Source organism: Meriones unguiculatus, chromosome 20 (assembly GCF_030254825.1).
Source record: "Meriones unguiculatus strain TT.TT164.6M chromosome 20, Bangor_MerUng_6.1, whole genome shotgun sequence".
In the NCBI taxonomy this organism is placed as follows: Eukaryota; Metazoa; Chordata; class Mammalia; order Rodentia; family Muridae; genus Meriones; species Meriones unguiculatus.
The window spans coordinates 68,273,262-68,299,973 of NC_083367.1; the positions used below are offsets into that span (position 1 = coordinate 68,273,262).

At 44.4% G+C, this 26,712-nt stretch overlaps 1 protein-coding gene across 14 annotated transcripts in view; it reads left to right on the forward strand.

Moving 5' to 3' along the window:
* Syne1 (spectrin repeat containing nuclear envelope protein 1) overlaps nucleotides 1–26,712 on the forward strand; it is a 459,455-nt gene that overhangs the window by 228,031 nt on the left and 204,712 nt on the right. For all 14 annotated transcript variants that reach the window (XM_060373516.1, XM_060373529.1, XM_060373530.1 and 11 more), the window contains 16 exons: nucleotides 2,238–2,374; nucleotides 2,862–3,039; nucleotides 3,457–3,639; nucleotides 8,099–8,242; nucleotides 8,566–8,721; nucleotides 10,511–10,675; nucleotides 12,439–12,611; nucleotides 13,965–14,118; nucleotides 15,545–15,688; nucleotides 17,070–17,234; nucleotides 19,887–20,204; nucleotides 21,124–21,279; nucleotides 21,428–21,598; nucleotides 22,482–22,808; nucleotides 24,303–24,455; nucleotides 24,820–24,987. In XM_060373516.1, coding sequence (XP_060229499.1) covers nucleotides 2,238–2,374; nucleotides 2,862–3,039; nucleotides 3,457–3,639; nucleotides 8,099–8,242; nucleotides 8,566–8,721; nucleotides 10,511–10,675; nucleotides 12,439–12,611; nucleotides 13,965–14,118; nucleotides 15,545–15,688; nucleotides 17,070–17,234; nucleotides 19,887–20,204; nucleotides 21,124–21,279; nucleotides 21,428–21,598; nucleotides 22,482–22,808; nucleotides 24,303–24,455; nucleotides 24,820–24,987 — 2,892 coding nt within the window. The remainder of the gene's footprint in view (nucleotides 1–2,237; nucleotides 2,375–2,861; nucleotides 3,040–3,456; nucleotides 3,640–8,098; nucleotides 8,243–8,565; nucleotides 8,722–10,510; nucleotides 10,676–12,438; nucleotides 12,612–13,964; nucleotides 14,119–15,544; nucleotides 15,689–17,069; nucleotides 17,235–19,886; nucleotides 20,205–21,123; nucleotides 21,280–21,427; nucleotides 21,599–22,481; nucleotides 22,809–24,302; nucleotides 24,456–24,819; nucleotides 24,988–26,712) is intronic.

The following is a 26,712-nucleotide window of genomic DNA, read 5'->3' on the forward strand; positions in this document are numbered from 1 at the left end:
TAGGGCTGAATCCTGGGGCATGATTACAACCTGATCAGATCAGTGAGGCAGAGGGATAATACCAAGGAGAGATTTAGGAAAGGAGAGTCAAGAACAGAAGTCACCTAAGAGCCATTATGTCATTTTAGGAAACATAGGACGTAAGTGGAGACCAGGAGAAAGAACGGGAGGAGGCAAGGAGGTAACTTGTTAAAAGAACCAGGACTTAGAACAAACTAAGCTTGGGCTTCTCTGCAGGAGCGAGAGAGGAACAATGTGTAAGGTGACTTCTTCTGGGGAGATATGATCAGACATTCATTTACCCCAAATACGTCAGAGGTGTCACACTAAAGAAAGAATTCTACCTGAGTGTGGCTTGGTAAACCAGTGAGTGCCACGAGGCACCTCCCAAAAGCCTGACTGCCTCAGGAGCAGCTGTGTCACTGAACACCTCACCTCAGTGTAGGCAGCTCAGGAAAGCTGCATCCAGGGCTTTCTGCTCCGTTTGCAGGCAGGGGGAAAACATCTCTCTCCCCCAGCCACCACACACTGCCGGCATAAGCTTGGGAAGAGGCCTTGTGATCCTTGTCATCCCCAGAACATCCCAAGTTGCACAAATTTCACAACCTTCCTGAACCTTGCTTTGTGGGTTTTCAGTGTCTTCAGAGGCTTCCTCTCCCTGCAGGAAGGAAGGTCTTCATTCTGAGGAAATGACTGTATGCTATAGCATGATGGCAAATCTTCTGATTGACAGCAGCCAGAAATTAGTAAAGCCCTGTAGAGAAGACGACACACAGACCCGGTGTATCACGAGGGCAGTGGGCCATCTCTCCATCAGTGTCCCTGAGAACAGCAGTAGTAGCCCCAATAGTCACCAGAGACGTTTTTTTCACCTATTTGTCCTTTCTCCATAGTTTAAACTGTATGTGTATATGAAATTGTGTGTATATATTTATTAAGTATGAATATATGAGTATCTGGGCATATATGTGTATATGTGTTCACGTGTGTTTGTGTGTGTGCACACATGCACATGTGTGCATACAGTTGTAACAATATCTTTTTGCTCTGGACACAATATTGGTGTAGTTTCATTATATATTTGGCTGTTATTCCCTTGTAATATGACAAAGTAGGCACTGAGCCGTGCTAAGGACTTGGGCTTTCAGGATCTCATTTGCTCTTTGATCTTCATCGTACAAGAGGAATGCACTAATTTCAAAGCACATTGTCGAGCCTGCTTGACTGTGGCTTTTATTCCAGAATTGAAACTCCTCAATCCTAGGTTTCATTTTGAGATTGGGTGTGTCTAGTTCTGTGCTTATTTGTATATTGTTCATCAGTTAAGTTACAAGCTCTTTGAGAAGGGGAACAATACCTTCATTCATGAAGCAGGGAAGTGTCCCCAAATGTCACACCTGACACTAGCAAAGATTTGGTGACTGCATGAACGAAACCATGACGTGTATGAGCTAGTAGGTAAATCAGACCTGTGGATTATAAGAAATTACTAATATCAGTGTTGACTGCACATACAGCATAAAATTAACTGGGACACACAAGTAAAAAATATGTTGGTTTTAAGTAACTGGTTCTCAAGGGGTCATGACCCCTTTAGAGGTCACAGGGATCACTTAAGACCATACAAAAACACAGATACTTATGATTCATAACAGTAGCAAATTTACAGTTATGGGGGAATAACAAAAATAATCTTATGACCAGCTGCAGTGGCTCACAGAGGCAGGTGGATCTCTGTGAGTTCGAGGCTAGCATAGACTACAAAGAGAGTCCAGGACTGCCAATTGGAAGGCCTGTCTCAAAAACAAAATAATTTTATGGTTTGGAATCACCACAACAAAAGGATCCGTATTAAACAGCCACAGCATTAGAAGGTTGAGAACCACTGTTTTCAACGATCATTCACTCTCTTAAATGATAGACACTTTCCAAACAGTCTAGTTGGACCATTTTCTAAACAATATAAGGTAGTTTCCTCTTTGTTCTTACTTTAAATTATTGATGATTTAATCATTTAACTGCTTTATACTTGATGCAGGAGTGTCTGCCCATGGCCAGAAGTGGATACAGATTCCACAGAGGGCACCATGGGCTACAAACATTCCTGGGAAAGGGCCTCATCTCATCACTGACTTCCCTGTGTTGGTTTGCCACTCACTAACAACTTATGATGTATGCGCAGAGTGTGAGGATATGAAGCCACCGAGTCCAGGGCTTGTCTTATTTCTCTCCGTTAGGAGGTCCTGGATTCTCTACACAAGGCCGAGCCCATGACGGAGGCGCTCAAGTCTCAGCTGAATGAACTCTGCCGGTTTTCCAGGGACCTGAGCCCATACAGTGGGAAAGTCTCCGGGTTAATTAAAGAATACAACTGGTGAGCTTGATCTATCCTACTGTTCAAAAACAGTTTCTTTCCATTTGTATTTTCTTTGAGGTAGAGTCTCAGTGTGTGGTCAAGATGTTCCTGCTCCAGTCCCAGCTGAAGCGAGGATTGCAGCTATAACCCCAGGAAATGAAGCTATGTCTAGCTTTAAAATGTGTTCATAGAAAGTAGGAGAGAAGCTGAGCATGGAGTGGTTGTCTGTGATTCTAGCTTCTCAGGAGGCTTATGAGGAGGGCTGTGTAAGCTCATGGAATAGAGAACAGCCTAGGCCACATAGTAAGACCTGGCATAAAAAATATTAAAGAAGCTAGAATGTTTTAATAGCGTGATTGCAGTGATAATATCAATTAACTAAGAGTGAAATGTAATATCAGATAGGTAAATACACGTTCCTATGAACTGTGGATTCTACTGGGTGTCACTTTAATCAACTTTGTCACTTTTCTTCTGTCCTCAAATTTGCAAATCACCCTTTCAGTCTCTGTTTGCAAGCTTCCAAGGGCTGCCAGAATCAAGAGCAGATTTTGCAGCAAAGATTTCGGAAGGCCTTCAGGGGCTTCAGGGAGTGGCTGGTTAACGCAAAAATCTCCACTGCCAAGTGCTTCGATCTACCTCAGAACCTCAGTGAAGTTTCTTCGAGTCTTCAGAAGATCCAGGTAAGAGCTCTGCCTACAGTGCTGATGGCAGTGCTGAGTCAGACTAACGTGCGACTCTGGGTCTTTGTGCACCGGCATTGCAGATTAAACCGTAGCACAGGAAACTTACATTTCACATAAACCCCTGAAACGACTGGAGGGAAAGTAGCCCACTCATCTGCTTAACCATGTACTATTTTATGTTTTAAAAGAGGCTCAGGAAACAATCAGAGTTCTTTGTATAAAATAACATTGTGCTGGTGTACTCTGGCTGAGTCATTTTCATTTAATTTTTGCTCCAACTATGGCTGGTGTGTAAGATTATTGTTTTCAGCAAACTGTAGGATAAAGGCTTGTTTCTGAGGCAGCCAGAGGTGCAGCCACATGTGACGTTTGGTTGTTCATCTCGAGGTACCTAATTTTATATCTTTCTCATAGGAGTTTCTGTCAGAAAGTGAAAATGGACAGCATAAGCTAAACATGATGCTGTCCAAAGGGGAGCTGCTGAGCTCTCTGCTAACCAAAGAGAAAGCAAAAGATATCCAGGCCAAAGTCGTAACCGCAAAAGAAGACTGGAAAAATTTCCATACAAATCTCCACCAGAAGGAATCTGCCTTGGAGGTACAGCACAGCCACCCCCTGGGCGTGCTCTGTGGGGTTTGGTGGTGGCAGGGAAATTGGTTCAATGTTTCACAAGGTTTTCAGGGATTTTGGTCATCCCATTTTGCACAAGAACAGGCAACCTGATGATGGAAGATGGGCTCAGTGCTGGAAGCAAGAGTAGCCCCGGAGGATTCGATGGCTTCTTACACAGGAGCTATTGTCACAGGCTCAGCATGCCCATTCCTGCAGGAACAGCCAATTTCACTTCTGAGCATCACATTTAATCTTTCACTTGAAACTCTGCAGTTTGAAAAATTATTTCAGGAGAATGAGCAGAGAAGTTCCTGCAAGGCCATAAAGTGTTGGCTCAGAGTTCATAGAACTCACACTAGCATCCAGTTTGGGGTGTTAAATATGATGGAAGACAACATTCATGTGATCCCATTTCCTACAGAGACAACATACTAATGTCATATCATGATTTTTGCCACAATGTGGAATTTCTTTTCTTCTGAAGTTATTTATTCTTTGTATTAACTCTTCTCTTATATGTACAGAAGGCATCTTGAAAACATTTTCTGACAGGATAGATCCTCAATTTGGTGATGAGAATAATGAATATAAGATAGAAAGGAGATTATAGTAGGAAATCACCATCAGAAAAAGACAATGCACTTTCATGGTTCTTTCATACGCTAGGAGTTTTGGGGTCTCCCTTGTAAGCAGCTGTTGTTCATGGCAAGCATGGAGGTGCCCATGCAGTGCCTTGGAATTACCTGTGACCCCGTAATATCATTAGTGCAGTGTGGTCTCCAAAGCAAGGGTTGTATGTGAATCTGGCTGTCACGGCTAGATCACCTTACTCTAATATTGACCAAGAAGTGGGGAGCTCAGGACTGACAGTTTTGTTAGCCTGTCCTGCCTCGTGGGTGTCAGAGTAGTCCATTTGGTGCAGTTTCATCTCCTCCCGCCTTCCTAACAGGAGGAGACATGTAGTGTGCCTTTTGGCACTAGAAGTGCAGGTCTTCGTCTTCTTTCCAGCATTTCGTTTTCTAGAAGGTAATTCACAGGAAAGAGAGGACTATACTGAAGGAATGTCCAGGATAAAGCATGGACACTCTAGAAAGATGCCATTGACTCTGTTTGCAGAAGCCAAGAAAGGCACCCAGAGAAGTGACATGTAAACTGTCCCGTGAAAGCCAGGTATCTTTCCAAGATTGGCACACATTTCTCATGGAAAGAACAAGGGTCCAGGAAATAGTAAGTGATGTTGACAAGTGAAAGATGTCGAGAAATTTGAGGTAGACATGAAGTTTAGGCAGAGGAGATAAATGGAGAGGAGATAGTGAATGTCTCATGTCAAGTAATGGGGGTGGTGGTGAGACAGGGTTTCTCTGTGTAACCTTGGCTGTCCTGGGCTTCCTTTGTAGACCAGGCTGGCCTCAAACTCACAGAGCTCCGCTTGCCTTTTCCTCCCCAGTTCTGGGATTACAGGGTACACCGTTGCACCTGGCTCACGTCAAGTAATTTGACGGAGAATCTCAACCAGTTTCCCCTGACAGGATGCAAGGCAGTGTCCCCAGGGTGGAGTCAGGTGTTCTTATAGATGCGGAGACAGAACTCACTACATGCCACAGAGTCCCAGGGAAACTCATTTCTTTCCTGAAGATTCCTTAGAAAGACTGAGTGAGTAATTTGCAGGCCTTAAAGCCGGAGCTAAACATTACAACTTTCTGACTCTAGTATAAACAAAAATGGGGAATTGCACATAGCCAGAAAAGCAGAGGAAACTTTTGGTGGTACACAGCAAGGGTCTAAAAGACAGAAAGAGTAATAGGGTAGACAATTCATCTCTAGGAAAAAACACAACAGGATTCACCAATTACCTATAAAGGTGGGGAAGTGTCAAATTTAAGTTTAATTCTTCAGTTTCTCATCTGTTAGATAGTGTAAATAAGGAGATATGAATGATTATAAATATGTTGTAAAGTATAGTCTTGGGGGATGAAGTAATTGAGTGAATTTAATCCACACTCTGTTTTGTGTACCTGGAAATGGATCCACGGCTAATGAACAGGAATGTAGCAGTTAACAGAAGCTTGAGGGTCAGAAAAGATGACAGAACTGAGCATTTATCTGTGCCTGGTCCTGTGGACAGTTTCATACACCAGTACATTCACTTCCCTAAGTCATTATTGGTCAGTATAAATCATTTGTCTCTGTCATGTGGATGAAGAACTCAAGGAGCCGTGCATGGTGGTACCAAACTCTAACATGAAGAAACAGAGACAGGATGATTAGGAATTTGAAGCCAGCCTGAGCTACATAGCAAATGTTGAAGTATTTGAAGCCATCCTGGATTGTACAGTGAGACCCTGTCAATAAATAGGTAAATAAATGAATAATTTAAAGAAACAGGAGAGTGGGGAAAGGAAGGTAAGTAGAGAAGGAAGGAGGAAAGGAAAGAGAGGAGTGGAGGGTGAAAAAGACAGACAAAAGTACAGGATTGCTGAAAAGCTGCCAAATTTGTACAGCTGCTAACTGAGGAAGACAGGTGAGGCCCAGCACAGGGCCTCAGTGATTCCTAAATGCAGTTAGAGTAACAAGGGGCTTGGGAACCGGAGACGCTGGAGGAGTCATGGGTAAGCCTGCAGAGCGAGCGCAGCAGGAAGCCTGCACCTCTGCGGACAGAAGTGTGAGCCTCTCCGCAGAGGCTCAGAAGGGGCTACAAGTCCAGGTCAAGCCCATGCTTGCTATTAGCACACCGTCACCGCACACAGGTGGAGCACCTGTCTGTCTTCTGTGCTCCTTGAGGCATTTGCAAACCATGGTTTTAGGTCCTGATCCCCTAGTTCACCATGGTTAGCAGCTCCATGAAACAGCAATAACAGGAGGATAAAAATGCCTTGAATTTACAAATGCATTTGATTATTCAGTTAGTGTTTGACAAGAATTAATCTAGATTCTGGGAATGAGGCAGAAAACAAACAAACAGAACAAGCCCTCTGCTCTGATGAACTTTACATTTTATCAGGGCCATTCTTGACAGTCCTACCTGTGAGAGGTGTTTGAAACTCTCTGATGCATTCCAATAGCTAATTCATCACCCTATGGAGAACATGAAAGACATCGTCACATGCCATCTCTATCAATGCCATGGACCAGATGCAGAGAGAGCTTTGAGTGAATGGCCAGTAGGCTCTATAGTGCTCATTCCTTCCCACCTGACATTTTATGGACCTGGTGCCTTATTAAAACTACCTAAAAATCATTTAACTCTTTTGTTGGTCCACATTAAACTTTAATAACAGTCATATGACTCTAGTGATTCATAAGAAATAGATTTCTTTGCCACAGTGAAATGTGTAATACATTATCAGCATGCTTTAATGTGCTACCTAGAGAGTCTATGAAAGGGATAATAATGCTTATACTGACCTTACATGATAAGCTCATGGTTCTCAGTGTTTCTTAGTTCTCACCCACAGCAGGCAGCTCACAACTACCTGGAACTCCAGTTACAACTCCTTCTTCCTGTCTCCACAAATGCCTGCACTCACATGCACATTCTCACACACACACAGACACATGCAGAGCCAAAAACAAAATAAATCTTTAAGAATTACAATGAAAATTAAGGTGGGCACCAATCCTGAAAACAGTTTCCAAGATGCTGACCTTACAGGAACACATTCATGCACAAATGTGCTCTCACATACCTGTGTACACTCACAAACACTCACACAAAGAGAGAGAGAATAATAAATGCATAAATTACATCTGTGTATTTATGTATAGTGCTGCTTGCCCTATCGTTAAGCAGTTCTTACAATGTCGGATTATTCCTATGAGGAGATGGTATATTCCAGGAATCATGAGACATGGGTCCTTCCAGTATGGAATGTGAAGTCTCAGGGTAGAGGCCAGCACAGCTGCATCAAATGGGAACACGGCAGCCTACCCCTGCCTGGGACAAACTTGTGTTTTAAAAAGCGAATGTATAGAAATTCAAAAGAGCTATTTGGAGAATTAAAGAAAATGGCTGTCTTTTGAAAGTCAAGGCCTAAACTTTCTTAAAGGACATTCTAGAATCATAGAGGCGCTCAGGTCAAGGATGCAAGGATGAAGTATTCTCTCTCTCTCTCTCTCTCTCTCTGTGTGTGTGTGTGTGTGTGTGTGTGTACACATGTGTGTGCGCAGGTCAGATTGACATCAAGTGTTTTCTTTGATCACATTTAATCAACAAGGTCTCTTTCTGTGCCTAGATGGCACCGGGATCCTTCTGTATGTCCTTCTCAGCTCTAGGATTGCAACCCTGTGCCACCAAGCTTGCTTTGTTTGTTTGTGTCACGTTGGTTCTCTGAACTAAATCCATATGCCTGCCCTTTTGCAGAGGGTACTTACTGGTGGGCCTTCTCTCAGCCCCTTGGGATTCGAGTGTGCTCATCCATCCCTGACATTATCTAAACCCTTGCAGAATCTAAAGATCCAGATGAAAGACTTTGAGGTGAGCGCAGAGCCTGTGCAAAACTGGTTGAGTAAAACAGAGAGGCTGGTCCAGGAGAGCAGCAATCGACTCTATGACCTGCCCGCGAAGAGGAGAGAACAGCAGAAACTCCAGGTGATGGGACCGGCCATCTAACCTCGTCTTCACTCCTTTTTCTGTCAACTCTGGCCAAATGCATGCTGGGAGCCCTGGTCTTAGCTAACACCACCTTAACGCAGTGTTCCCACAGAACTGAGTTAATATTTTCTGAGACACCTCTGAGGCATGGTTTGTTTTCTTCCTGTAGCATTTCACTGTGTGTAGCTTGAAAATAATGAATGCATCCTTCAGGGGACTTGAGTTGCTTGTCAGTGTTCATTTCCATGTTCTCTGGGCCCAAGCTCCGTCCTCTGTGTGCTTGCCCCAGCTCTGAATGGTAACCCGCTTGTGCTTTCCAGTCTGTCCTTGAGGAGCTCCAGTGCTACGAGCCTCAGCTCCACAGGTTGAAGGAGAGAGCTCGGCAGCTGTGGGAAGGGCAAGCTGCCAGCAAGAGCTTTGTGCACAGAGTGTCGCAGCTGTCTTCTCGGTATCTAGCGCTAAGCAATGTGACCAAGGTAACGTCTGGCATGTGCTGTGTGTGAGCGTGATTCTGATGTCGCAAAACTGGAATGCTGATAGGTCACGCGGGGGCCCTCCTGACACCCTCACAGAGGGGTGTCTCCGGGTCATCTCCCTCACCTTGAAACTGGACTCATCACTTTTACCACAGTTTTTCATGTGGCTCCCCGAGGTCAGCGAGGGATGTTGCAAAGACGGAAAACAGTGCCAATCTGCATCATTAGCAAAATGATGGCACTTTGATTTTGAAGGCTCAACACATAACCCTAAAGCAAGGTTCTGTGCCGAAGACGCTCAGATTAAATTAGAAACACACACACACACACACACACACACACACACACACAGGGAAAAAAAAATCCATGAACCCAAAAGCAGTTTAAAATGTATTAGAGCCATCCAATAAGTCTAGGGTAATTTTTAAAAACATCATCTGGCTTCTACAGATTTATTGTATGACAGTTAAGAATGTGTTAGTTGATAGTTTCAGTTAAGATTTGAGAGCAGAGTTTGGAGTTGGCAATGACTAGCTTAACTGAATACATCTTTCAAGGACCTTAGAATAAAGTTGTGGGTACACACAGGAGTGAACCCAGCTAGAGTGATGCAGGTCTCATGAATGGGGCAGGCCTTTCAAGCTTGTACAAACTGTACTTCTGCTTCCTTTTTAAATGTCAGATTTAAGCATTTAGGGATTTTATCATCTTTTGTGGATCTTTAAATAATGTGGCCATGTCCATTTTCACTGTGAAGTTACTTCTGATCTGCTAATCTGAGTCTTCACCCAGTCTTAATGTGAACTATCTCCATCTGGAGCCCTGGTTATTTGATGAAAAAGCTGCCTTCATCTCACTTTAGAAAATCTGGCACATACCTAAAGTTAGAAGGGATGAAGAACAACTATTTGCAACTGGTGTTGAATGAGAGCACCTCTGGAATCCCAGGACTTAAGGCGCAATGGCAGGGGGTTGCTGCAAGTTCAAGGCCACACTGGGCTGTGCCAGGAGTTAAAAGCCAGGCTGGCATGTATAAGCAAGACCCTGTCTCAAACATATAAATAAATAAATAACCAAAATACAAAAGCCTTTCCAAACAAAACCTTTCTTATTTGTTTGCATTTGCTTAGATATTAAGGAGCAAGAGACATTTGAGTGCTCTAAGAGCCTGAGTGCTGCAGAAAGTCGTCATCCACTTTGTTGGATAGGACCTGAAGTGAAGCAAGTAGGAAAGTCATGTGCATTCTCTTGTCATTCAAAATGCAGATGGATGTGTTATGTCTTCTGCCCTTGTACTGAGGCCCCACACTTTGTTCCACTCCTGCGCAGAATTACTTTGTGCTTTAACCAAATATACACATATTATATGCATGTAATTTGGAACTGTTACAAGATATCAAATCACTATTTTTTTTAAGACTGTCTACAATATAGGTCTGTAAGAATGTGTGCTATCGGTTGAACCAAATATAATATGTGAAAGCTAAAGACAACGACTAAATGTCAGTCAGCATTAGGGAGAAATTCTACCGGATAAAAAGTAAATCGTGATTCTCATAAGTATATCTGTTGAAGGCAGTGGGTTGAAACTGTTGTGCCCTTTGACATAGTTATTGTACAGATTTTTCACTACTTAGAAAGGTGTATCTTGTATTTCATGAAATAGCCAGACTTGCACTTTTTCTGGGCAGTCCCTGCAACAGCCTGTGCTAGCTACTGATGAAGTGTGAGTTTCCAGTGTGAACTCCCAGGGGGGCGACAGCTAGAAAACCATCTCTGTCATTTCCAGGAGAAGGTGTCCAGGCTGGACAGAATTGTCGCTGAGCACAATCAGTTCTCCCTGGGCGTGAAAGAGCTGCAGGATTGGATGACAGATGCCGTCCACATGCTGGATTCGTACTGCCTCCCCACATCTGACAAGAGTGTGCTGGATGGCAGGGTGCTCAAGCTGGAGGTACGCACACAGAGAGGCGTCTCTCTGGCACAGTGTCTTCTCAAGTCCCTATTGGGTGCTGTGACTATGTGGTCTTCTGTCTACAGGAAATTTCTCAGTGCTCAGTGGATGTGTTTCTGCCTGCATTTGTTACTCTTTTCTAAGCTTTAATCATTCATTTAGGCTCTGATATCCACGAACAGCACAGAAAAAAATAAGACATAAATAATGGTTATATGCTTAGTTGTTGATCAAGAAACTAGCTTCAAATTCCATCACAGACACATGAATTCTGAGGAAGGTATTTTGGTGAAACATTTTATTTTTGGTTTTGGTTTTTGATGTTATTATTGTTGTTTTGTTTTGTTTTGAGGCAGGGTTTCCCTGTGTAGCCTTGGCTGTCCTGGACTTGCTTTGTAGACCAGGCTGGCTTCAAACTCACAAAGATCCACCTGCCCCTGCCTCAACAAGTGCTGGGATTACAGGTGTGTGCCAACATGTCCAGCTTGGGTGAAATATTTTATTCATTTATTCAACTTACTTTTCTGCCAGTTTCATTTAGTTAATTCTTCTCCCATCATGAAATATCAATTTTATTTTGGATTTGTAATAAAAATTATTAATCTTCATCCTTTTACTTCTTCCTCGTAACTTCAATACCTTTCAGTGGCTAGGCACTCTGTTGTGAACAAAAATGAATAGAACATTTGACCTTTGCTCTCCATAGCTGTGTTGCCTGATACTGAAGCTAAAGTGTAGGAAACAATGGGTACAGATGGTGATGTGTGTGTGTGTGTGTGTGTGTGTGTGTGTGTGTTTAGGTTATAGATACATACTGGAATGAACAGTGTAGGAGAGATGGGGTTGAACATTGCAAGAATCTCAGGAAGTCTAATAGCTAACTCAAGCTTTTAGGAAGGAGGGATGGATGGGCTGGTGCGATGGCTCAGTGTGTAACGGCACTTGCTACCATTAAACCTGAGTCCAATTTTAGAGACCACTTGATAGAAGGACAGAACCAACTCTCCCAATTTGTCCTCTTCCTGTCTCACTCTGTCTCTGCCTCTATCTCTGTCTCTCTGTCTCTCCCTCCCCACTCACTCTTTTCTCCTCCCTCTCCCTCCCTCTCTCTTTTTCTTCCCTCCCCTCCCTTACACAAAGTAAATGTGTTTTGTTGATGTTTTTTATTTTTTGTTTTTGTTTTTTAAAGAAAGAGGGAATGTCCTGGTGTAGATGACTGTATGGAGATTTGTGGGAGAAGAAAATGGAAGTAAAAGTGAGAGAGAAGAGCCCATGTGCTAACTGAGAGCAAGCTTGATGTTCCTTCTTGACACGGCAGACACAGGGGCAGACACAGGGCCACTAAAGGCTCAGCTGAGCTGCAGCGGGTATAAGACATAGGGTAGGAAATGACCAGAAGTTTTCATTTTGACAGATACTATCAGTCTTGCAACTTTGACTTTAAATTTTCTTTTCCTGTCAAAAGGAATAGTGTCCATGAAAAATGTGATCCCTGTGACCCATTTACACAGACAGTCCACACTAGATACATAGGTACTTTCCATCCTGAGAACTTTGAGGGCTCATGATTTATAGTCCCCCTCCCCCCATCCTGCAATTGAACCAGGAAAATGCAATGTGGAAGGAAGAAATTAGACAGGGAAGACCCAAGACTATGATGCAAAGAGCATTCAGAGACCTTGAGTCTCTGGGGCCTCTGAACTATGGCCAGGCAAGAATATTAAACATATAAATACAGGGGCTTCTGTGTTTGCTTTTAACAGGCTCTGTTGTCAGTGAAACAGGAAAAAGAGATTCAGATGAAAATGATCATGACCCGCGGGGAATATGTTCTGCAGAGCACCTCCCCAGAAGGCAGCCCTGCTGTGCAGCAGCAGCTGCAGGCCGTGAAGGGCATGTGGGAGTCCCTCTTGTCTGCGGCCATTCGATGTAAAAGGTGGGTGAAGCTGTGCTAGAGCCAGCCAGAGAGCCATGACTGAGAGACACCAGAATACTTCAGTGCTGGCTGTTCCCTCCCTAGCCTCCTTCCTTCCTTCTTACCACTTCCTATTTCCCTTTCTTTCCTCCTCCTACCCTCCCTCTCTTACTCCTTTACTACCCTGCCCCCACCACCTCCGATTCCTATAAGAGCTCTAAAGAGCAAGAGAATCGAGAGCGTACATCCTTGCATTCAGCTGGCCTGCCTATTCTCTACCATACCTAAAACGTGTATTTCTTTGTTGCTGATTGATGCCAAAAAAAAAAGAAAATCAAAGGATAATAAATGTTTCATAAAATGGGGATATTTTGATTCAAACCAAGTGATTCACTCGGGAGGATTCTCACTGAGATATTCATCAAGGAGTGATGAGGAAAGGAATGTCATCAAACCAGCCTCACAGTACACAGCTGGAACTTTCTTGTCTGGTTGACACGTGTGCTGTTTTAGTGCCTCCAAGTTGTGCCATTTAAGGGCAGAGGGTGGGGACACTGGTAATGACACAACCAGGACACAGGCCACTGGAGGGCATTGAGAGCTGTGTATCGGGGGTAACAGGTCCTGGCACTCATTGTTTTCAGAGCTCTTAATTTGGGAATACAGCAGGAACCAGGGAATGTCCTCAGCCTGAAAGATCCAGTATCCAGCAACTGGAAGTCCAATGCAGTCCTGTGGGTAGTCGAGTGCCCACTGGTGGTACCTGCCAGTGCCAACCACCATGTGAAGATTAGTCTCAAAAACTCACAGCATTTAACCGTGTGATGTGTGCACTGAGTGAAGGAAGTACTTGTTGGCAAGGGAAAGGTTAAGTTTCCAGATTTCCACCACTTCAGGGGCTGTTACGCCATTTTCCATTGTGATTTCCTGATCTTTAAATTCCATGCAAAACGGTCACAGTGCTTACTTTTCCCGAGTTTGTCCTTCCCTCTGGTAGGCATGCTTTTCTGTCCTTCTTACCCTGAATAGCCTTGTAGGTTGACCTGCTGGGAGTAAATGTGGATTCTCTGGTCTGTATTCTACCCTGACTTGACCCAGAAATCCCACTCTGGGTGGCTTTCAGTGTCTCCCAGTGCCTGGGATCCCCCTTGACCCTCTAGAGGTCATGTTCAGTCCCATGTTGGAGCTTGGATTTAAATGTCCCCTGCTCTCTGAGGCCATTTTTATCATACGTTTAGAGTCAGATTTGGTACACCCAGGCCAGCTATCTATCCCAGACCTCTTGACCCTCTGCAGCCAGCAGAGACCAAGTGCACAGACATCAGACCCACTGGGACACTCAGAGTAGGATACTGACATTTCCAACCCTTGCAGTCAGCTGGAAGGAGCTCTCTCAAAGTGGACAAGTTACCAGGATGACGTGCGGCAGTTCTCCAGCTGGATGGATGGTGTGGAAGGCAGCCTGGACGATGTGGAAAGACAGCACGCGGAGCTTCGGGAGAAAGTGGCCACCCTGGGAAAAGCTAAGGTTTGAACTGGATTATACATGCTTTGCATTCTAGCACAAATTCAGGCCCAAGTGTGGTCACCTCTGTACCAGGCACATATGCACAGGGAAATTAAACCTTGAGCGATAATCGCTAACATCTTTCTAAAGTAGGATGTTGTTCATAGTTATTTTACTTGGGAGTAAAAGTTCTCACCTTGTTTCCTGTAGATCAGTTGGCTGCATTATATTCCTATAACAGTGAACATCTCACTCCCTAGGGGCACGTGTTAGCCCCCCACCTTTTTGTTTTTGTTTTCTTTGGTTGTTTTCCAAGACAGGTTATCTCTGTTTAGCTCTAACAGTCCTGGAACTCACTATGTAGATCAGGCTGCCTCAAACTTAGAGATCCTCATTCCTCTGCCTCTGAGCAATAGGATTAAAGGCATACGCCACTGGCCATAGCCCTGCTAGTTCCCCACTGTTTACAGTATAACATTTAGCTCCCTCTGGTGTTTGTAAGACAGCAACCAAAGGTTGTATTCTGATAGGAATATATATATATTCACTAGTAAGCATTTAAGTAAATAATTATAACTGGGAAATATCACAAAGAAAATATCACAATGATAGATCACATAGTAGGAGAGACTAATTTGGAAAGGGTTAGCATAGAGTGTTTGGGGTCAGGGGCGAGGGGCAAGAAAGGTGTTCCTAAGACAGGAGATGTGCAGACAGTACCCTAAAGGATTGAGCACTAAAAGTAGTCTAGAAAGAATCGAAGACAACTGAATCATGTCAATAAGCTAAGGAAAGAAAGGTCCTGGTGCATTATGGGATGTGGCTTGCTGGAGCAGAGACAGCAGGGGCAGGTGCCAGGAGGTGATCTGGGGACAGCACAGGCACCTTTTGCAGTAGGTTCAGGCCTCCAGTACACTTCTATCCCAGCTTGCCCTAATCTTTACCTCTATCTGAGAAACTCCTGTTAAAATCCAATTGAAAGTTAAGAGTGGCCAGGAATAGGTGGAGAACAGGAGACTCTATCCAGTGTTCTAGACTGGCTGTTTCAGAGGTGGGTGGGGGCAGCATTTACTGCTTGGAAAATGTCTGAGGAAGAAGTCTTGATGAGGCAGAATGATGATAGGGTGGAAATCAGTATATAAAAATACATGAAATATTCAAGTAGAAATAGAAAGTAGATAATTGAGAACTAATATTTCAGAGACTTTCTGGACATTCTGAAATACAGATAGAAACATCAGATAGATAGATAGATAGATAGATAGATAGATAGATAGATAGATAGATAGATAGATAGATTTTACATGTCTGTATAATTCAGGTGAACGGATGGATAGAGAAAGGTCATTTGTCATCCATACAGTTAAAACCCCTTCATCTTTGCAAGACCAGTGTTATGCTTGTGTGTGAGTAACTAATTTTATTGTTTTATTCTTTTGTTCTCTAGCTGTTAAATGAAGAAGTGCTAAGTCATAGCAGCCTGCTGGAGACCATTGAAGTCAAGCGGGCAGGCATGACAGAGCATTATGTCACCCAGTTAGAACTGCAGGATCTGCAGGAGCGACACCAAGCCATCAAAGAGAGGGCCAAGGTATGGCTAGCCAGGGTCCTGTGGACTCACCCATGTGGGAGAGTGGAGAACTGGGACCCATCGCTCAAACACTGAGCGATTTTCAAGCCTGACAAACCTGTGAAATCAGTATGAAGCAAGCTAAATGAATTTTAGTATTTTAAAAATATCACTAGCAAAATTAAACAAGACTTCAAATATTGTTAGTACCTCAAAGTTAAAGTGGCAAAATAATTATCAACAAAAATTCAACTATAAATGTTACATTTTCACAAAAATTTTAGAGCACTTTGCATTGAAAACTCCTAAACTCTCTGTGATGTCTGGCTGTAGGGATTTTTTAAGGCAGAAAGCAATCACCTGGTGGCATTTACCGTTCATCGCCTGGGCTTCCCAGGGAAATAGCAGCACCTTTCAGGAGCACTTTCTACTTCCCTAGACAAAGTCCGGGAAAATAAATCTACCAACTCCAGATCCTCATATAAGACCCAATGTGCAGCCTTCAGGTTCCGCCGTTAACCGTGTCTTTTCTCTTACTTGCTTTATATGGATGGGTGCTCTGTTTGCATGTACACCTGCACCAGAACAGGGTATTGGGTCGCACTGGAGCTGGTTTGAGCCACCGTGTGGTTGCTGGAAATCGAACTCAGGACCTCCAGAAGAGTAGGCAGTGCTCTGCGCCACCGAGCCCTCTCTCCAGCCCTAACCATAGTGAATTTTTAAGAAAAATTAGGTTACTTCATTTTTGTATGTCCATCTAACACTTCATTAAAAACTCGCAGGTCAGGTAGTTGATTCAAAACGATCTTTGAGATCTTTCCAGACAAATATTTGTTTGTCTATTTTGTTGGGTTTTTTTTCTTTAGAGAGAGAAATATGGTTCCTTTCTTTTTCTTGTTCATTTTATTAGTTCTTTGAGAATTTCACATCATATGTTTTGAACATAGTTACCCCAATCCACCCTTCTCACTCTAGGCCATATTTGTGTCCTCTTTGAACAAAAAACAAAACAACAACAAAAACAAAAAAAAACTTAGTTTCTTTTTTTAAAAAAAAAAATTATTCGTGTTCTAATGATTTAATAATTATGCTTTTCTAAAGTTTCAGACATGTAGCCAACAAGATGTCTCAGCAAGCAAAGGCATTGCTTGTCATTGAGCCTGAAAACCTGAGTTTGATCCAGACCACTATGTTGGAAGGAGAGAAGTGACTCAAAAAAGTTGCTCTCCGACTTCCACAGCCATGCAGTGGCATGTGTACACACACACACACACACACACACACACACACACACACACACACAGGCGCACACACATACATGAACGTAAAAGAAAATTTAACTCCAAAAGTGAATTCTGCATTCAGTGATATGTTTCTGTATCATTTTAAATTCTGATTACAGGAAGCGGTAACAAAATTAGAAAAGCTGGTTCGCCTTCACCAGGAGTATCAAAGAGACCTAAAGGCATTTGAAAATTGGCTGGGGCAGGAACAAGAGAAACTTGACCGGTGTGCAGCTCTTGGGGGTGGCTCGCACACCCATGAGACAGCATTGCGAGATCTTCAGGTAATCTTATCAGAAATCAAAGGGTTCTTTTCTATGAAAAAGAAGTGAGCGTGACCTCCTACAGAGAGCTGATAGACACTCAGGTAAGGTAAGGCTTGATCCGGAACATTCACATCCCTTCACTTGTTAGGCAATTTAAACCGACAAAACCTGCTCTTGGTCTCATTCATCTACCAGGTGGCTCCTCACAGGAGCAGCTGCTGAGCTGGTACATAGTGCTGACTGCCACGCCTGCCTGCTGCTCTCCAAAGGCCAGTTTCAGAAGCAGGCGAAAACGGCAGGAGCCAACGAAGCGTGCCAGGGCTAATGATGGCGTGATCGTGGCCACCTGGCTTCAATCAAAACCTCTTGCACTCCAGAGGGTGTGGGGCTTGGTTCCAAATTCTAAAAGAAGAAGCCAGAGGATCTAGGAGAAGTGTAGATGCTCTGGGCAGTGGGCTATAGTACAACATCAGATAGAGCAAGCACAATGCTCATAGTCCGTGTCCTTATTCATCTACCCAGTTAGCGACTCAGCACCTAAGGCAGAGCCGATACTTCACAAGTAAAGATGGTGTGGACATTAACTTCAGCTGTTAAGAAATTTACAGGTTAGTGAGGAAAATGAAACCCACGGGTAGATTATAAACAATGAGGGAGGGACAGTAATAGACTAACGCCAGGGATCTTACGGCAGCATCGACCCCTTAATCATTCATGCCCACAGCGTTAGACAGGGATCTGGGAAGTCTCAGGAAAAGGCACACAGCAGTGACTTGTAAACGGCTGACAAGACCACCCGTGTCCCACTAGGGGGTGCTCTAGAATTTCTTAACATATGGTTGACCCCAAATAGAATTGGTTTAAGGCTCTCATCCCTACAGCTAGGATGAGGCAGGAAGAGCAAAGACTCTCGCGGCTATTCCTGGTCTGTGTAGCTCCTGACCTTCTGCTCTATCTGCATGTACAGATAGAGTTTCAAGAAGTGTTGTAATAACGACAGCTGAACAGGTTGGGATTAGGAATCTCAGACTCTGATTCTACATGGGACCTGCTGCTAGGTGACTTCAGACACTAAAGACTTTCTCTTAACCAGTTTTCCCACACAGTTGCAGTACTGAATGAGAAGAAACTCTGTCTTACTTAAATATCTGACCTATTCACGAGATAAATAAATACTAGAGGTTACACAAGTTCATTATCTCCAGAATCTCCTCTGTCCTGCTTGAGAGTAAGGGTTCTGATCTATGAGACTGTACAGCTTGACCGTTACTCTGTGTGTGTACACACATGTGTACCCACACCTTATCATTGTTTAAGACAGAGTTTCGGTGTGCAGCCCAGTCTAGCCTTGAACTCAGAATATTCCTACCACAGTCTCTGGAATACAGGGACTACAGGCAGGCTCCCCACACCCAATACCTTTACCATTTCCATGAGAGCAGTTGACTGTTTCTTTAAAGCTCTCTTCCCAGTGCTCCCCCCCCCCCCCCCGACACCCTCAAAAGCAAACGCTGAGCTCTTTAAACTGCCTCGTAGGAACTGAGCCAGCAAGTTCCTGCCTCGATGTTTCTCTTGTTTTGGTCAGAAGAGTGTATCTCAGTTCAGTCAGACTAGTGCAGATCAAGCCTACCTCCAGGCCCTGGCCACCCGTGCGTTTCTTCTGCATTGTCGGATCTGAGTCTCCACCAATGCTGAAGAGAAAGGAGGCTGGACACCGCAGGAATTAGCACGGAAGCACAGTAACTCCCGCTATGCCCCAGGGCTCCTCTAGGATTCCTCTGTCCTCCCAGCATGCCCAGCGGTGTGTGGAATCTGCTACTAGTCAACATCAGATGCAAGATAGCCCCTCTGATGCCACGCAGTTACTGTGTGATTCAATAAAAAGGAAGAAAACCAGAAACACTGATCAATTCATACAGCAAATAAGTACTAGAAGTTAGACACGTCACAGTTTTATACCCCGTAGGTACCAATCAGGTTATATAAACTGAGGGCCTAATTTGAGTCATGGAACATATATCCACACTTAAATATCAAATGATACTTTCTTTGTGGTGTTAATACTTGATATATTGGGAAAGTTGACAGTTTATTTGGTAGAGTAATGGTTTATATAATAGATAAAACTATTTCTATACAACATGGGAGAGGAGATAAAGTAAGAAGACTGGGCTGGAGAGATGGCCCAGTGGTTAAGGGCACCAACTGCTCTTCGAGAGGACCCTCAGTCAATTCCCAGCCCCCACAAGGCAGCTACCAACTGTCTGTATTCCACTTTCAGGGGATCTGACACTCTTACACAAGCATGCATATGGACAAAACACCAATGTACATAAACTGAATAAATAAATAAATATATATATACATATATATATATATGAAAATAGGCTAGACATGGTGGTACAAACCTTTAATCACAGCACAGCTGAAAAAAAATTAAATTTCAGAAACTTAATTGGGGAACTGTTCTTTGAATTGGGAGATTTTCAGGATCTCTCTCCATACTTGGGAAGGCAATGTTCAGTGTTATGTATGCATGTTTTTAACAGGGCAAAATAGAATGACATTTGTCTAGTGTGAACTATAGTCTGGCCCAGCTGGTTTAACTGAGACGCGCTGACTGGTGTGACACATGAGGGAGACAAGGCCACCATTCCCTTCTTTCCACAGGAGCTTCAAGTGCACTGTGCTGAGGGTCAGGCCCTGCTGAACTCGGTACTTCACACCAGGGAGGACGTGATCCCATCAGGCCTCCCCCAGGCGGAAGACAGGGTGCTGGAGTCTCTTCGTCAGGACTGGCAGGTTTACCAGCACAGACTGGCTGAGACCCGGACGCAGTTCAACAGCACCGTGAGCAAACTGAGGCTGATGGAGCAGAAGTTCCAGCAGGTGGATGAATGGCTCAAAAGAATGGAGGAGAAAATAAGTATCAGGAGCGAACGCCAGAGTAGCCGGTCCACCAAGGAGTCTCAGTTGCTTCAGATGAAGGTGCAACTCCGGGGAATCCCCGAGCCTTGTCAAAGCAAGTTACCTCGCCAGCTCTTAGTTCTTCTCTACCTCGCCAGCTCTTAGTTCTTCTCTACCTTGCCTAGCTCTTAGTTCGTTTCATGAAAAAACTGTAGGAGCTGTCTGGCTCAGGCAGATATCTTCTGAGTTCTCACTGTGCTATTCTAGAGCATTTAACGTAAATGAAATGGTTCTCTATTTTGGCAACAATGACTTCTCAGGTTCGTCTTGAACCCGTATGGTTTCCTGCTGGTCCAGGGAGACGGCTCCCCAGGTGACCTTGTTGTGCATCCCTGGGGCCTCTGTCAGGTCCCCAGCCTACGCTGGAAGGACAGAACTACCTTATCGGTTTCTTCTGACATCCACACATGTGCCAGCACACACACATTAGTGATCTGTTTTAAAAATTATTTTAAAATATTTACTTCTTATTTCTGCTGCTGAACTTTTATAAAAATATGTAAATGACAATCTTTTACAATTGTGGTGAGATATGAAAGGGTCCTAACATAGACTCTTAAATCAGAACCAGTTTTATTCTAATTTTTAGTTCCTTGTACATCCAAAATTATGCATAGTCCTTGGCAACTAGTTTATTCATTTCAGCATTTTAAAATTGATTAGACTGCATGGAAAGCTGTGAGATAATTCTTCAAAGGCATTTGAACCAAAGTATAAAATACAGAGAAAAGTGCCCAGAATCATAACTATGCAAATGCTATCACATTGAACTTTTCACAAAGACTATATTTGATACACTTTCAAAATTGTATCTCCAGATAAATATATTCGCAAACACAGGCAGAAATCATGTTCTCTTCAGAAGATACCTACAGTGTTTGTCTTATTTAAGACTGTCCAGGATTCAGCTTGTTTTTCTCTGGTTCTTACCCCCTTTCAGAAGTGGCACGAAGACCTGTCGGCACACAGAGACGAGGTTGAGGAGGTGGGAACTAGGGCACAGGAGATCCTGGAAGAGAGCCGTGTGAGCAGCAGGATGGGCTGCCAGGCCACCCAGCTGACCTCCCAGTACCAGGCCCTGCTGCTCCAAGTGCTGGTGAGCCGCCACGCCGCTGCCACCGTTAACGAGGACAGCTGGCATCAGGAGCCCACGTGGTCCTTCCAGCCTCCGCTGGAGATGCCAGCGGTCCACGCCTGGACCCAGGGCTTTCGCCCGTGCTTCAGCCTTCTCTTTGCTTTGACAGGAGCAAATAAACTTCTTAGAAGAGGAAATACAGTGTCTGGAGGAGACAGAGTCATCCCTCAGTTCCTATTCGGACTGGTACGGCTCCACTCAGAAAAATTTCAAGAATGTGGCTACCAAAATCGATAAAGTCGATGAAGCAATGATGGGGAAAAAGTTGAAGACATTGGAGGTAGGCATGCATCCTTCCAGCTCATCTCCTGCTCTCTCCCCTTCCCCCGCTTCTCTCTTGGCCCTGCCCTGCTAACTAGCCCCGCTCCTGTGGAGACCCAGAAGCATGTGTGTTCTTCCCAGCTGCAAATGATTGATGACCTTTGGCCGATTCCACTCATGAGCAATGTCTCATCGTCTGACGTGGTGTGTGCAGCTGCCCTCCAGGTCTTAATTAGACCGAGCCTGGCAGATAGGCCTTAACGCTGATCTTAAGTTCACATCCCTGTGCCTTAACAGATCTGTAAGCAAAACCTTTGGGGTGTTTGCTGTGGAGAAAAGACACAAAGGGTTCCTTTTGGAAGGAATGTATTGATAGCACTTAAATCCTCTGTTGAACTGAAGGAGGGAGCTTCAGATCAGACTGACCTGGAAATAAACTTCAAAACCTTCATGAGGAAGGACAGGATGCCTCCAGACAGAACCTGAAAACGTTTCTGTACAGGGAACGACTCTGCTCTGTATTTGCTTAACACTTGCTCTCTGTGCTGGCTGGTCATATGTCAACTTGACACAAGCTGGAGTGATCTGAGTGGAGGGAACCTTCGTGGAGAAAACCCCGCCATAAGATCAGGATGTAGGCAGGCCTGGAGGGCATTTGATTAATTAGTGATTGACAGGGGAGAGCCCAGTGCATCGTGGGTGGTGCCATCCCTGGGCAGGTAGTGTTGAGTTCTATAAGAAAGCAGGCTGAGCATCAGTTGCTGCCATCCTGGTTCCTCCCCTCAAGGCTTTCAGTGAGGAACTGGTATACCAAACTGTGAGTGAAATAAATCCTTTCCACCTCAAATTGCTTTTGGTCATGGGGTTTCATCACAGCAAGAGTTATCCTCTTTCTTTCTCAGGTTTTACTAAAAGACATGGAGAAGGGCCACAGTTTGCTAAAATCAGCTCGAGAGAAAGGGGAGAGGGCTGTAAAGTTCCTGGAGGAGAGGGAGGCCGAGGCCCTGAGGAAGGAGATCCAAGGCCACATGGAGCAGCTGAAGGGCTTGACCGGCACCGTCCGGAGAGAGCACGTGAGCCTGGAGAAGGGCCTTCACCTAGCCAAAGAGTTCTCAGACAAATGCAAAGCGCTGACCCGATGGATGGCAGAATACCAGGAAATCCTGCACGCGCCTGAAGAACCCAAAATGGAACTGTATGAGAAGAAAGCACAGCTCTCCAAATACAAGGTAGAGCCTTGCTCCCCACTGACACACATGTAGAAGTCAGGCAGGGTCTGAAGGAGAGAGACATTACTCCTAACATGCTGAGGCATACCCCTCTGTGTCATCTCTGGGGCTGACGTGGGCAGCAATATTTGGCTAAATATACCGCTTTGACATTATTTTTACTATTAGGGACTAATATTCAAAAGTTGATATAATCGATCACTGGACACCCTTATGGTGCAAATATATGGACCTTCTCAAGAATGTTGAACTCCCAACCTGAGTGCCTCATGTGGCTGAAGACAGCTATCGATGGGCCCCACAGCAAAATCATAAGCTTAAAAATATTATGAGACATTTTTGCAAGGTTTTTCTTTTCCTGTAACTAGACTGCATGATTCTCAAATGTGACCTTTGTCATTTACAACGTGTCTATCCCATCTAGCCATTTCTGTTTGTTTGTTTGTTTGGTTGGTTGGTTGGTTTCTGAGTCCTAGAATCCAACTTACAGCAAATTGAAAATGAGATAGCACAATTTAAAGACAGTAAGTTCTAACTGAGCAATTATAGGTTAACAGCATAGAATTTAGTTCCTGAAAAAAAAAAAACACTAACACACTCTAGAGATATAGAAGAGATAGAGAAATTAGAGAAAATTATATATTTATATATTTTCCTGTTCAGACTTTCAAAATAATCACCGAAGCTGGCTTACACTTTTGGGATGTATTGTCATAAATGGCATGCACATTTCTGCCCACCTGGAAAATTAAGCATAGTTATCAAAATAGAAGTACACACGCACACTTGCATATACGCATACACACACGTACACACACATATATGTATGTAATTCATGGCCCAGTACCTTGACAGAGTCCTAGGCCATCTGGGTCTGAGGTGTCCCAGAAGGTTTAGCAATGGTCTTTAAGAAGGACGGTGTGCCAGGTCCCTCCAGACCGCTTCTGAGAAAGCTGGTGGTCCTCCTAGCGCCTGTGCTGTGCCAGGCTGGCCGCCTGTCTATGCACTCACGATTTCCTTCCTCCCCCTCCCCCTTCACATCCAGGGCGGCTAAGTGTGTCTGGGCGGTCTCAGCAAGTATGGCACTATATCTTTTCTACCTTATGCCCCGTGTAACTCAGCTGCAGCGGACTCTGCGACCTCTGACCCGAGAGACACCCCTTTGCTCTGCTCTGCTTGTTGTTCCCATTTGTCTCTGCTGAATGTAACTGCGTAGGAGGCAGGAATAGGAGCGGTGTTCCATTTAGCTAAATGAAAATTTTTTCTCTATTTTCTCCTCTGCCACGAGAGGCCATTCCATGTACTTCTTTCCTCTGTATAGTAATTATATAATAAAATAGCAGCAGCTATGGTAAAGCGTCTATTTCTTCTCTTTAGTGGTTGGTACTTACTGATTCAGTAAACATCCGTCATGCCCGCCACAGGCACCTGTGTGCTTTCTCCTCATTCACCTGGATGATGTGTTGTTTCCCCTTTTTGTCTCTGTGATTCAAGTCACTACAACAAATGGTGCTGTCCCAGGAGCCCTCTGTGAACTCGGTGCGAGAGAAAGGCGAGGCTCTTCTGGAACTGGTACAGGATCAGACATTAAAGGACAAGATACAGACACTTGAGACTGACTTCCAGGAACTCTGCAGCCTGGGAAAGGTGAGGCGAGCCGCATGTGAGCGCTGACTCCCCAGAACCGAGCCTACCCCTTTGTCTGCGCTGTAGACTTGAGGTCTGACGCGGGTCAGGGGCACATTGAGTAGCATGATGCCTGATTTTTGTTCATTCCCAGTGATTTTCTGTTGGATTAATTTTCTGTTAAATGCTGTGGATGGAGCCATGGTTTTGAATGTGTTAACCATACACTTTTCCCCTGAACTGCAGCCCAGCCCAGTCCTGCTAGTTTTCTGATACAACTCACTCTGCCTAGCTTAAGAGTTGCCATGGATATTTTCATGTATACTGCAATTTTGAATAGGTTTGGGGCTCAAAAGTCAGCTCTGGCACATACCTGTTTTGGCAGGAACGTGTCTTCAGTCTGGAAGCAAAGGTCAGAGACCACGAAGACTACAACACTGAACTCCAAGAGGTAGAAAAGTGGCTGCTGCAGATGTCTGGCCGGCTGGTGGCCCCCGACCTTTTGGAGACAAGCAGCCTAGAGACCATCACCCAGCAGCTTGCCCATCACAAGGTACTAATCTCACCACGGGGCGGCTTGGTCTCCCCCGACGATGTGCATGTATGTGCATGTGTGCATATGTGTACTTGTAGGCACACATGTGTGCATGTGTGCATGCGTGTGTGTGTTCAAGTACAGCTCTGAATTAAGACTGCTTCAAGAACCTGGTGTGAGTCTCAAGTACAGCTGACAATTGAGAGCTGTCTTAGTTAGGGTTTCTATTGCTATGAAGAGACACCGTGACCCCGCAACTCTTTTAAAGGAAAACACTTCACTGGAAATGGCTTTCAGTTTCAGAGGTTTAGTCCACGATCGTCCTGGGGGGAATCGTGGCAGCGTGCAGGCAGACATGGTGCTGGAAAAGGAGCTGGAGTTCTACATCTTCATCCACAGGCAGCAGGATGAGAGTGAGACACTGACCAGACTTGAACATAGAAGACCTCAGAGCCCGCCCTCACAGTGACACCTCCTCCCTATGGCCCAAGCATTCACACACAATACTTTATGGAGGCCATTCCTATTCAAACCACTACAAGAGCCATTGAATTTGATACTTGGGAGAATAAGGAATATTCTAATCTCAGCATCAGCTTCTGAACACATTGTGGCATTCTGTTGAGTTCAAAGCTCTCTGTCTCAGAATTTAGTCTTCATGGATCATTTAGCAAAGGAAGAAATGGCTTAGGCTTTAGAAACACAAGGATTCAGCCTGCATCCTAGGCCAGCCACACCCCTGGGTGGCAGGGGCCTGAGCCTCTCTGGCACAGTTTGTCCTATTCTCATATTACCTTATAACTAACTGTGCTGGAAATCACAGGGAGTGTGGTTTTGCGAACTACAAAGAGCAACCCTGAGAACAGACCTTGTAAGACCTGGGGTCTCACAGCTCAGGAGTTCAATCATGCCCTTCCCAGAAACTCCCCCAGACCAAGACTCATTGCAAAAGCAAGAGGTTTATTAACCATTGTACAACGGGGTCACCCCTGCCGGTCAGCAAAGAGTGGCACCGGGAGACAAAGGCCTTTAGGTTTTTAAAAGAAAAATTGCAGGAAATTTGAAGTTGTAGTTTTGGCAATTTAGGATTGGATGAGGAAGTTATAAAGTAAGATAATTGGTTAGTCTTAGGTGCTCAAGCTTGGCCAGTCCTGCCAAGTGTGGATGCAGTTGCAATTTAAGGTGGGGGTGGTTAGCTCATCATTGAAGATTAGGGGCTACAGACTTTTGGATGGAGGTCAAAAGCTACTCAGAAGTCTAGGTTCGTTGCTAAGAAACGCTATCTCAAGGACAAGGGTCTGGTCCTTCTTTTGCTGAGTGAAGGTCATTGCTTGCTTGCCCTTTTTTTATATCTGTCCTCACAGATAGGGTCAAATTCCTTCACTCTCTGGAAAGGCACTAAGAGGCTTTAGCTTAACCTGGACCTAAAACTCAAAACTATAGGCTTTAGAAGACATATAGGTTACAAAGTTAGTCTAACCCTTTCAACCTTCTCATCTTTATAGGTCTGTGTTCTTAGTAAGTGCATGTACCGGTGACAGGTGGCATGTGGACCGTTTTATGGAATGACTCCAATGGCCATGATCTTAGTGAGAAATAATTTGTCAGTCGTCTGATTGATACCTTGGGGTGTGCCATGAAAGCCATAATCATCTTTGTCAGAGGAGAATTTTCACCTCACAACAGGAATAGAAACTACTAACCTTTAACCAGACTCCCTGAACGTACCCTGTCTCTTCTGAT